This window comes from Puccinia triticina, chromosome 7A (assembly GCF_026914185.1).
Source record: "Puccinia triticina chromosome 7A, complete sequence".
NCBI classification, from domain to species: domain Eukaryota; kingdom Fungi; phylum Basidiomycota; class Pucciniomycetes; order Pucciniales; family Pucciniaceae; genus Puccinia; species Puccinia triticina.
In genome coordinates, this window is record NC_070564.1 from 6,082,636 (window position 1) to 6,094,045 (window position 11,410).

An 11,410-nucleotide genomic window follows, 5' to 3' on the forward strand; every position below is an offset into this window, starting at 1 on the left:
TTGCCCCAACTTAGCTAGGTGCCTCCTGGGCGCAAAGCGCCCACCTCCGAAGGAGGGACTTAGGAATGAGTCTAACTTGACACAAGTCCCCCCTGGTGGGAGGCTCGCTGTGGCTGGCCACAAAGCGGCCCCTCCCGCAGGGAGGGACTTGTGCACAAAGTCAAAATTTTGGCTGAGAAAGAAATCACCAATGGCTGAAGGAAAAATACTTAGCATCTCCCAGCCTCCCCCTCAGCTCCTGTGGACCTGCCCCAGAGCCAAATTACACTTCTTGATCTCAGCTTTCAAATGGCGCTGGTCTCATCTCCCCAATCCTTATTATTTTTGCTGTACTAATGTTTTCAAAATCCAAGTTTATTAAAGACACAGTTTTTTCCAACTCACAAAAAAAAAATTCATGGGTTCCCCCTAGAAATACATAAAATGAGAGGAAAAAAAAATCAAGGGTTTCCCCTTTTACAAAAAATCATGCCAAACAACACAAATCTCCCCTAAAAAATGATAAAAAAAAATGCAACCTAGCCCCCCAGCACCAGCAAAATGCTGTGTCCACAGGCTCACCCCCCAGCCCGCGTCAAGCGCCCGGGTCAAAAGGGATGGACTTGAAGGCCCCCAGCCCGCAGCTAAGGCTACAGACCAGTGGGGGGCCCACTCTTTAGCCCCTCAAACTGTGCAAGTGCAACAGCGGAGGGGCTTGAGGGCAAACCGCACGCTGGAAGTACAGCGGCAGAGGACGCCCTGGGGATCAATGGGAGGGGACATGACCTCCTTATATAGCCACGCATGCCAAATCACTAGCCAACTCCTTGGCTCGTCCACATGCTAGGCAACAACAACATGCCACTGCCACGCCACTGCCTCAGGAGTCAGATACAATTTGTGCGGCCCTGGGTATGTATTACTTCAATCTTGCACTTGCCATCACCGCAACGCTGTTGCCTGGCAGACCGTCTCCCACTCCATGTGCTAACATCAACCCTTGTTCCTGCGGAATATCCTTTCCAGGTTCATGGAATATCCGGTCATTTTTTCGGATCAGGCTTCCCCCTCAATCGTTCAACCAGGCCTTCAAAACCTGCTTCTTTGTCTCCGCTTCCAACTGGACCATCGTCCCGCAAAAGATCAAGAACCGGATTGCCTACTGGTCCGGCTCCGAAGAGTCCCCGGACCGCTGAGAGACCCGGCTTCTCAAGTTCTGCTCGCTCAACTGCCACCGGCTCAGCTCGATCGTCCGCGAGCTCTCGGCCCAGTTTGTCCACCTCAAGCGCGCCACCCAGTCTGACATTGCCCAACAACCAAGGGCAACAGAAGTAAGAGTACTTTCATGTTTTGGGGAGTGTGTAGCTCACAATAACTTCTTTGGATCCAGGTACGGGAGAAGGCATTTGGCCTGCCACTCCAACAAGCTCGCCCATCGTCAATTCCGGTCAAACGGCTGCTGGGACAGACTGTTCATGACAGCTTGGACGAGCTCAAGGATCCTTATATCCTCTCAACTCTTCTGCGCTCCGCCAATCGCCCCAAGGAGCTCATCAAGCGTCCTCAAGTCTCACAGCACGAGTTGCTCCGCTCAATCAAATTATCTTGTTGGTCCAAGGGTCAGCTCATCCATCGCACACAGCCCGACGGACCCAACCAGCCCATGAGCTCATCGGAGTTCCACGAGCTTCTCCCAAGCCAGGCCTGCAAGCCGTTGCTTTGGAGGACCGGACTGATTCTCTTCTAGGCCAAATATGTGGTCGGGTAGATGCTCAATTCAACCTGAGCCTGACTGAGCGCGACAACACCTTGTGCGGCGGCCGGCTCAAGGCTCATTGCCACATGTGGAGCCAGGCGGTCGGCCTCCAGGCCATCCTGAACCCTCTCCTGCTCTCTCCCCCTGCACTGGCTGTCGACTTCGGCCTGGTCCTCGAGCTCATCGACGGCGCGCTGGCCCGGCTCGGCCCCGACATCCTCCGATCCCGGTCCTGGCGACTGATCCTCCTCTCCACCCTATGGACTGGCCATGCCGGCCTCGAGTGTTGCAATGGATGACTGGAGCAGCGAGACACGAAGCGGTGTCGAGATGATGATGGGCGAGGAAGGATAAGACATTCATTGCACACTCAGAGAAAAATGAGAAAGAGAGATAAACAACAAGGAAGAAAAGAAAAGAAGAAGAAACCAGGGATGGTAATCGGGCGGGCTCGGGCCGCCCGCGGGCTGGCCCGACGCAGCCCGGGAACTTGATGGACGGGCCGGGCCGGGCCAGCCTCATTCAAATGATGTCCAAACCCAAACCCGTTTATGACTCGGGCTGCCCATGGACAGCCCGCGGGCTGCCGGCGGGCCCCGCCCAAAAACCATAAGGAGCCAGAAAAATAAAAATAAAAATAAGAATTTAGGATAAATAGCCTTCAAAATTGTTTCTACTTGATTCCCAGGGAGGAGCAGTGAAAAAACATTGGTGAAAAAATAATTTGCGTGTATAAATTTAGTAATGACGAGGGAAATAACATGAAAAATCACTGCAAGGCTGCCCGCTTGGCAGCCTTGATCCAGTCTTGAGAGCAGATCAATGCCTCGACAGAATCTTCATTCAGGTGCATTCAATCATCATCAAGAACTCGCCCGCCTGTAGAGAAAGCCGACTCAGAGGCTACTGATGTTGTTGGGACCATGAGCACTGTCCTGGCAATCTTTGATAGTGATGGGAATCGAGGTGAATTCATTTTCCACCAGCCAAGCAGGTCAAACTCGGAATCAGAATCGTCGGAGAGGATCACATTTCGTTCTTCGAGGTAAAGATCCAACTCAGCCGCAGGTGCATTCGGCGAAGCTTCAACGGTTCCAGCCATGTACTGATGGAAGGCAGTCAAGTCCTTGTTGATTGCCTTCGTTGGCCTTGTTTGATTTTGATTGGCGGTTGGCTCAGCGGCAGATGATGAAGCTGGAGCATACAGGTTCCATAGTTGAAAGACGGTCGATCGCACATTTCCGACAAATTCATTGATGTCCTGGTCGGGCGCGGTGTGCTGCTTGAGATGAAAGCGGAGGTATCGCATCTTAAAACGGGGGTCAAGAATAAGACCAACGGCCAGGAGTTCCTTTGATGGTTCCCAATACTTTTCAAATTTGGCCTTCATCGGCTTGATCATGTCTTTGAGGTTCACGAGATCGCTTGGATGGGCCGCATAATGGTTTAGTTGATGTTCAACGGCCGACATCGCTCGATATCCATAATTGATGGTTGGATATTGGGTGCCACTCAACAAAACCGTTGCTAAAACAAGACCGATATAAGTGACTCGGTCCAAAATGGTCCAATAAACAAAATTGAGAAGAAAAATAAACACCAACCTTGATAAAATGGCTCAAGGAAGTTTTCCATTGAAGCCAGTTCCTCCCATTGAGCCTCGGTCGGGCAGTAGTCATACTTATCGTCTTGGATCGCTAGTTCCTCAAAGGCTAGCTTGTAGGGTAAGGAAGACTCAATCATTAGGTAAGTGGAGTTCCACCGCGTCGGAACGTCCTTACAAGGTTGTTTCTTGTCGAGTTCAATGTCAACTGCAGTGAGCGCCTTTTCAAAGGCATCCATGCGGCTTGGTGATCCGTGGATGTAATGAACACTGTTGCGTAGTTGATCAACAGCTGAACCGGAGAATTTGAGCCCATCCTTGACGATGAGGTTGATGATGTGGGCTAAGCAGCGCACATGGAAATAACACAAGGTTGCACCGCCCGGAGTAGCAGAGCGATCATCCACATATCGTCGAAGTCTAACAAGGGCTGCTGTGTTTGAGGCTGCGTTGTCAACTGTGACAAAAGCTAGCTTGTTGATAAGCTTCCAATCACGTAGTACTTGACTGAGTCGGTCGGAAATAGCAGGGCTGGAGTGCGGAGGCGGAAGTGGTCGGAAACTGATGATTAACTTCTCAAGGCTCCATTGTGCGCTGATATAGTGGGCCGTGATCACCATATATCCAGTGAGATCGGAGGCCGTCCATAGATCGGTTGTGAGTGCAACATGGTCGGCGTCCTTGGCGATGAGAGCGATAAAGGTCGCTTTTTGTTTGTTGAACAATTTGATGCAATTGTTTCGCAGAGTCTGGCGTCCGGGCATCTTGAATTGAGGCTGAGTTTCTTTCATGAAATTGACAAAGCCTTCGTGCTCAGCCATTGCAAAGGGGTATTCATGTTGAATTACCATTTCTGCCATTCGTTTGCGAGATTGATCTTGATTGTATATCCAGACGGTGTGGCCGGCAGATTTGATCGACGAGCTAAAGTTCAAAAGACCTTGTTTCACCATGACACCGCCTTTCTCAACGAGACATTTCTTCGAGTGTTGATGGAGATGGTTGGTTCCAGCGGACGAGGCGCCTACAAGCTTCACTTCGCAGTAATTGCACTTGGCCTTCTCCTTGCCATCTGTGTCTAGAAAATGATGCCCATACCAAAGAAATTAAGAATGTTAGTATAATATTGGAATGGCTAGAGCAGGAAATATGGGAAGATTCAGGAAAGCAGAAAGATAATAACTCACCTATGAACTTGGAGAAGTGCTCCCACACACCACTCGTGAGTTTTCGCCTCTTCGATTGGCTGCCGCTGATCTCTTCTTGTGATTCGCTCTGGGTATCTGCTGGCAGTGGAGTTGGAGGCGGGTCATCACCAGATCGATTTGGTTGCATATTCGGTCCAGTGGAAGAGACTGGAATGTTGCTTTCCTCGCCAGTCGATTCAGCCATGTAGTCAAGGGTTGACGCCAAAAGTTGATAGCCGAGAGTCAATAGGTGTTCTGGTTCGTAGTTGGCAAGCGGATATCTGATAGATTTGGGGGTGGTGGTTGAACGGGTGGATTCGACAGCGGTGGTGGATGCGACGGCGGTGGTGGATGCGACGGCGGTGGGGGGAGTGGTGGGGTGTGTATTTTTTTGGTTCAGTCGTGCACTGTTGCAGTCGTGCACTGCTCTTTGGCTATGGGGGGCGGTGGGGAGGGGTGTGGGGCTGAGGAGGATGGCGGTGGTGGTGGCTGGATGGTGGGGGATTCGACGGCGGTGGTGGCTGGATGGTGGTGGGTGGCAGGGGATCGGTGGCGCTAGCTGTATCATGTGAGACTCACAGTGCACACGATATCCGCTTGGGTCCCCGCCCCCGGCCTATTCAGGGGTGGCCCGGCGGGACCCGACGGGCCGCCCGCCCCGGCCCGGATACAGTGGCGGGTCTGCCGGGTCGGGCCGACATTGATTTTTTCTCGCAAGGCGTCGCCCGAACCCGACCCGAACCCGGGGCGGGTTCGGGCCGCCCGCTGGCCGGCCGGCCCGATTATCATCCCTAGAAGAAACTAACCTGGAGCAGCGAGACACGAAGAGGTGTCAAGATGATGATGGGCAAGGAAGGATGAGGAAAGGATCTTCCGCGCCCGCTGCTCCAGAACTACACTACAGCATGAATGTCACAGAAAAAAGAAGAAAGAGAATGTGTGAAAGCATACAACCTGTGAACCTCAACATCGAGCGCCCCTTCCACCTAGACACGCGCTGGTCCAATCTACTGATCATCTCCGACAATACCCGCCGATCATGTTTAAGAAAATCATGCCCAGTGACATCATCCTGGAGATGATAGAGCGCGTCCTGTTCCTCAAGGACGATCTGGATTGGGCCGACAAGAAGAGGGATTTCCCCGCCCCGTTTTACCTGACAATCAAACAAGACTGGCGGGTAGAGGAGGCCTTCGAGCGCATCGTCGATCGCGTCCAGACCATGACCCGTTTCCTGGAAGCCAATGGAATTCCTCGCCGGTTCAGGGACCGTTGCCTGATGCATCTCATCTTCCTCAGCATCCAGAAACGTACCACCCAACCCACCCACTCTCATCACCACCATCTCCAGGAACAATACCCCTCTCCACAGGCATTCGCTGATCCGATTGGCGCCCGGCTCAAGTGGAATTTTATGCAAACCAGCCAAAATTTATTTGAATTTGAAATAGACATATCTCAGCACCTCATGAGAAATAAGCTGCTAATACATACTTTAAGGACTCATTTCATGCATGGCTGGGCCAAAAGAATTCCTATATCAGATATTTGATGATAGGAGGAAGTTTCCAGAGACCAATTTGAAAAGATAAAATACATACACAGGATAAGATAGGAAATTTTGACTTTTGATGAGTTTGATTCAGGTGATGGGTCAGGTGGAGAGGGTAATCTTGCACAGAGAGGGAATCCAAGGAGCTGTCTCAAAGAAGAATGGGAAGTTTTTGTGAGGGATTTGAGGGTTGAATTGGCCATGTGAGCTGTGAAGTCTGGCTAGATGGAGGGATTAAACACAGGACTTTAGAACCTGATGTGGGATCATACCTGGAGGTGAGACTTGTGCTATAACCTGCAGCGGCGCAGCCGCTGTAGCCTCTAGTAAATAAATAAAAACAAAGAAATGTAAACCAAGGAATTACAACCATCATGCCTTGTGGATATTGGATTCACAAGCCTGCAGATATCTGTAGATCCTACACCTGTAGCCACCCAATTGTTGCAGATAGGATATTCAATTGTGCATATTATTAGAAAATCCAAAATTGGATCTTCAGAGCAATTGAATATACTTCAGGATTCCTTTGACCTTCAAAATGGATTCCTTCAATCAGTTTTAGAGTTTATGCCTCAAAAACTTGGGTGAGGGTGCTCATCAGTACTGCCAAAAAAACTGTCTATTCAGTTTTTCTGGTACATATGTTGCTGATTTTTAACTTCCGTTTTTGTGTTTTTAGGATTGAAAATCCTTCCTTTGTCTGCCAGCCTGCAGACATTATTCATAAGCCTCTCCTATGGAGAGCCCTCCGGGCGGGGTCCCCCGGACCCTCTGTTTGAGAGGCTTAGTTAAGCTAGGGAATGAGTGAAGTTTTTTGGCCTGACAAGTTTTTTGAATTTGGCAGGGAAAAATTGAAAACTTGAATAACTTTTCAACCCCACTAGGTAGAGTGTCATGGAAAAGATGAGAGCAAAGGCCTTTATCTTGCCTTTCTCCTCACCAATTTTGGGGACCCCAAAAATGGGTGTCCCAAGTCCATCATTCTGTAGTTTTGTCTGACCGCGCGGGGCCGCAAAATGCATGCCTCCGCGTGCGAAAAAACTGAGACCCCAATTCCTTGGGTTGTTTGGTGGCAACAAGTTACTTAAAAAATGCAAGAAAAATTTTAGAATGTAGCTGAGCTTCTTGACTACTCATTACATGTTCCATGAAGTTGTTTGGATGAGTTTTGGGAAAGATATGGCCAAGTAAAGAAGGTGTACTTCTGCATAAAAAATCCATAAGTCCCTCTCTCGGAGGCGGGCGCTTCGCGCCCAGGAGGGACTTAGCTAAGTTCGGGGGTTGCCATCTCCTGCGGCCAACCATGACGATGATGACTGGCTCGACTCAACTTCCCTGCTCGCTCTCCCTCTGTCTCCGGCGTCGATTCTCGGCATCCGCCGCATCGGCCAGCAGCTCCTCCGGAACAGCCGTCCCCGCCCACCCACCGAGGCCGGTGATCGATTACAACAGGATCACGGCGAACAGGAATGCGTGTGCGAAGAATCTGGTGGATCGGAAGTCTCATCTGACGCCCGACGCGATCGAGGACGTGGCCTATCTCTACGCCGAGTTCAAGAACCTGTCCAAGAAACTGGTCGAAGCCAAGCAGCGCCAGAACTCGCTTGGAAACAAGATCAAGGAGGCCATCGGTAGCCTGACTCCTGGCACGAAAGACGGCTTGCAGGATCGGGGACGGGACGACGAGGAGCTCTCGATGAACCAGTCACCGCCGCTAAGCAAGAGGACAAACGATTCGCTTCATCAATCACTCGGTGGAAATCTAGAGCTTGCTGCCCAGGTGAAGGATTACCACTCCGAGGCAGCCGCCCTCAAGGATGCGATCTCGAACTTATCCAAGGATGGGGTCACCTTGGAACAACGCCTGTTGGATTTGGCCACACAACTTCCCAACGACATCCACCCCAGTGTTCCGATCGGCGCGTACGAACAATCCGAGATCGTTTCTCTGTCTTCCGGCTCAACGCTTTCTGCCGACCCACTGCCCTTCAACTCTTTCGAAGTTCCTTCTCGCCCACCAGACCCTCACCGGGACCATCTCAAAATCATGACCGAACTAGGATGGTTATCGTTCACAGACGGACAGAAGACGACCGGGCCGTCGTTCCCCTTTCTGCTCGGCAACGGCGCCTTTCTCGAGCTCGCGCTAACGCAGTATGCGATCTCCACTGCCGTTCAGTCCGGCTGGCATCTCACCCTGGGGCCAGACATCGTCCGAACCGAACTCTCAGAGCGATGCGGCTTTTCTCCCCGGGACGGGGGCGAATCCAATCACACGTACTTCGTCTCGACCCACAAAACCAACGACACCAACTCGGAGGAAGGAGATCGATCGTTAGAGCATCTCTCGACCCCCAATCTCTGTCTCGCCGCAACGGCCGAAATCCCCCTCGTGGGCTCCTTTCACTCATCCACCCTCCCCAACAAGATTTGCCCCTCATTCCCATTGAGGGCCATCCAGCTCGTCAGTCTAGGAACAGCTTATAGGGCCGAAGCTGGCGCGAGAGGAAGTGAAAGTCGAGGCTTATATCGAATTCATCAGTTTAAGAAAGTTGAACTCATAGCTATTACCCACTCTGACCTCGCAACGAGTGAGAAGATGCTTCAAAAGATGCTCGAGCTTCAGATTCAGATCGTTGCCAGTCTTAATCTTCCATACAGGTATTTCGTTTTGTTCTTGAAAAACATGGATTTATCCATTAAAACTTGGTGAAGCCATCGATTAACGTCTTTCCCAAAAACAAAAGGGTCTTGGAGATGTCAAGTCAGGAGTTAGGTGCATCGGCCTACCACAAATATGATATTGAGACGTGGATGCCAGGGCGGGGAAGATGGGGAGAGGTAAGTGATGAATTTGTGTTTGCCTGGGAAATCCTCCCGACAGAATTCCCAACACTCAGCCACCGCACATCTATACCTAGGTCTCGTCAGCCTCAAACTGTACGGATTACCAATCCCGGCGGCTCGGGATCCGCTCCAAAGTGCGCCAACCGTGTCCCGATCCCTGTACGGGAAATCAGGACTCAGGAGAAGGCGACCCGGAGAGCAAGCCGGTTCCGAGCCGGAGAGGAAACGACAAGCCGGCTTACGTCCACACTCTCAACGCCACCGCTGCAGCAATGCCCCGGCTGATCGTAAGTCTGGTCGAGAACGGCGTCATCCTGGACCAGAATAACAAGGTCACGGGCATCAAACTACCCGCGATCTTGAAAGATTTTTGGCTCGGCGAATCGACAGACATCGAGTGGGTACCTTCTAAACCGTCAACTTGATTCACGTCGGTAGGGTCTCCCTTTTTGGCCAGGAAAAAAATTGGTTTATGCATATCTATTTAGACCACTATTCAAAATTCTGTTAGTGATGATTTTCCTATTGAGATGCCATACTCGAAACTACATGTTCATAGTATAATATTTCTCCCCTCTCTGCATTTCTTCGACCTTGTCTTAGTGTACTCTAATGGCTGCGTGGCTCGAGATGTATTGCATGATAGGAGTTTTGTGCAATACCACCAGCTGATTCAAAATAAAAGGTATGAAAAGATGTATTTGGATCTTTTTGGAGAGTAAAGATTTATATGCAGGCAGTGACATGCCATTCCTGAGGTTACAAAATGCACCATGCTTTGCAAATCTGCCCGACCCTTGACTGTGTACCAGGCGCCCTTTCAACGGCTTCCAGATGATTATCATTACTTCTACATGTTGTGTTGTCAAAAGCAATCAGATTCAATTCATCTCACTAGCCCTGGCCTCTCTTTTTTCACTTTCTGTTATGAGCAAACAGAAGTGGCCGCCACGATGACTTATGGTGTCATCTTCTCTTGTGTACTTGTCCCACCCATATTCTCATGTTGTTTTCTTTTTGCCAGTTGGTCTATGTTGGCTTTTTGTTTGCATTTTCATGGTTTTTAGCCCTTTCAACCTTGGGCACAGGAAAAAAAAAAACCCCTGGAATTATAAACCGGGGAAATTTCTGTTGTAACTTGTAAGAAGGGATGATGCTTGTGAGAATATTTTTGGTAGAAATTGAGTGATAATAAGGAACTATTGAAGGCTGTTGGCCGCATATGAGAGCTCCTTGAGAGCTTTCTGTAAATCTTTGATTGGTCTGCTTTGTTGTTGCAGCTATTTATTAGGAAGAGGGAATGCAAGTAGCAACTGATAATAGGGGGGTTCATGATTGACTTTCACCAGAAAGATTTCATCACCTCACCAGGAGAGATGCGCAAGCTGCGCAATTAAATTTTAACCTCACCCCAGGAAGGTTTTATGCTGGCAGAGCAACGGAAACGTACTGGCGCCCATCCTTGCCCATCACACCATGAACCCGGGCGGGTTGAGACATCAAGACTGGCCATTGATCTCATATGCCTGTATTTACCATACACCTCAACCAATGACCAATCAATATCATCAGGTCAAGCAGGACACACCCATGCACCTCACTCAATGACCAACCCGGTCATTGGGTGGATACATAATCCACTTGGGTCATCAAGTGGATCACCACTACCCGGTCATTGAGTGGATCACCACTAACTGTTCATCAAGTGGGTACGCACTCCCCCACTCAATGGCCAACCCAGTCATTGAGTGGATACATACTCACTTGATGACCAATGACCCAAAGGTCATCAAGTGAGTGGGTAACCAATACCCGGTCATCGAGTGGGTACAACTCCACTTGATGATCCGGTTGGGTCATCCAGATCCACTCAATGGCCGGACCCAGTCATTGAGTGGATACACACTCCACTCAATGGCTGGACCGGGTCATCAAGTGGATACCCGCTCCACTCAATGACCGGGTTGGTCCATGAGTGGAGTGTGTATCCACTCAATGACCCGGTCCGGCCATCAAGTGGAGTGTGTATCCACTTGATGACCGGGTCCGGCCATTGAGTGCCGCGTCCGGCCATTGAGTGGAGCAGGTATCCAATCGATGACCCGACCGAGTCATTGAGTGGCATGTGTATCCACCCAATGTCCGAGTGGGGTGTATGAGTGTGTCCCATTGCCGGTGTTGGGGACTGTGAGTTGAGCGTGTACTCAACCTGATGACCCGTGTTGACTGGCCATTGGATGGAGGTATGTATTCCAGGTGATGGCCGGTCATTGAAAGGGGTGCCGGTGTGTACACTTATGAGTCTAAATTTTTATGGTCCTTGTTGGATGACCAGAAATGGTTTACCGTAATTTTATGGCACAAATGTGCACCAGCAAGAAAGATTTTATGGGGTCACCAGGAGCCAAAAAGTCAAATGTGAACCCCCCTAATAACTTGTGCATAAATATGAAAGACAGGTAGGTACACAGTTCAGGTTTTTG

General features: G+C 50.2%; 3 protein-coding genes across 3 annotated transcripts; all 3 read left to right on the forward strand.

Annotated features, from left to right (window-relative positions):
* Positions 1 to 893: 893 nt before the first annotated feature.
* On the forward strand, positions 894 to 1,726 carry PtA15_7A665 (uncharacterized protein; the record flags this gene model as incomplete). The annotated part of the gene is made up of 4 exons (XM_053171295.1): positions 894 to 949; positions 1,040 to 1,159; positions 1,223 to 1,310; positions 1,370 to 1,726. The coding sequence occupies 4 exons, from the start codon at positions 894 to 896 to the stop codon at positions 1,724 to 1,726; spliced, it is 621 nt and encodes a 206-aa protein (XP_053022491.1).
* Positions 1,727 to 5,564: 3,838 nt separating this feature from the next.
* PtA15_7A666 (uncharacterized protein) lies at positions 5,565 to 5,908 on the forward strand (the record flags this gene model as incomplete). The annotated part of the gene is made up of 2 exons (XM_053171296.1): positions 5,565 to 5,835; positions 5,898 to 5,908. The coding sequence occupies 2 exons, from the start codon at positions 5,565 to 5,567 to the stop codon at positions 5,906 to 5,908; spliced, it is 282 nt and encodes a 93-aa protein (XP_053022492.1).
* A 1,475-nt stretch (positions 5,909 to 7,383) lies between these two features.
* On the forward strand, positions 7,384 to 10,244 carry PtA15_7A667 (uncharacterized protein; the record flags this gene model as incomplete). Its single annotated transcript, XM_053171297.1, has 2 exons — positions 7,384 to 7,834; positions 10,219 to 10,244. 2 exons carry the CDS (start codon positions 7,384 to 7,386, stop codon positions 10,242 to 10,244), a joined length of 477 nt encoding a protein of 158 aa, XP_053022493.1.
* Between the last annotated feature and the right edge of the window lie 1,166 nt (positions 10,245 to 11,410).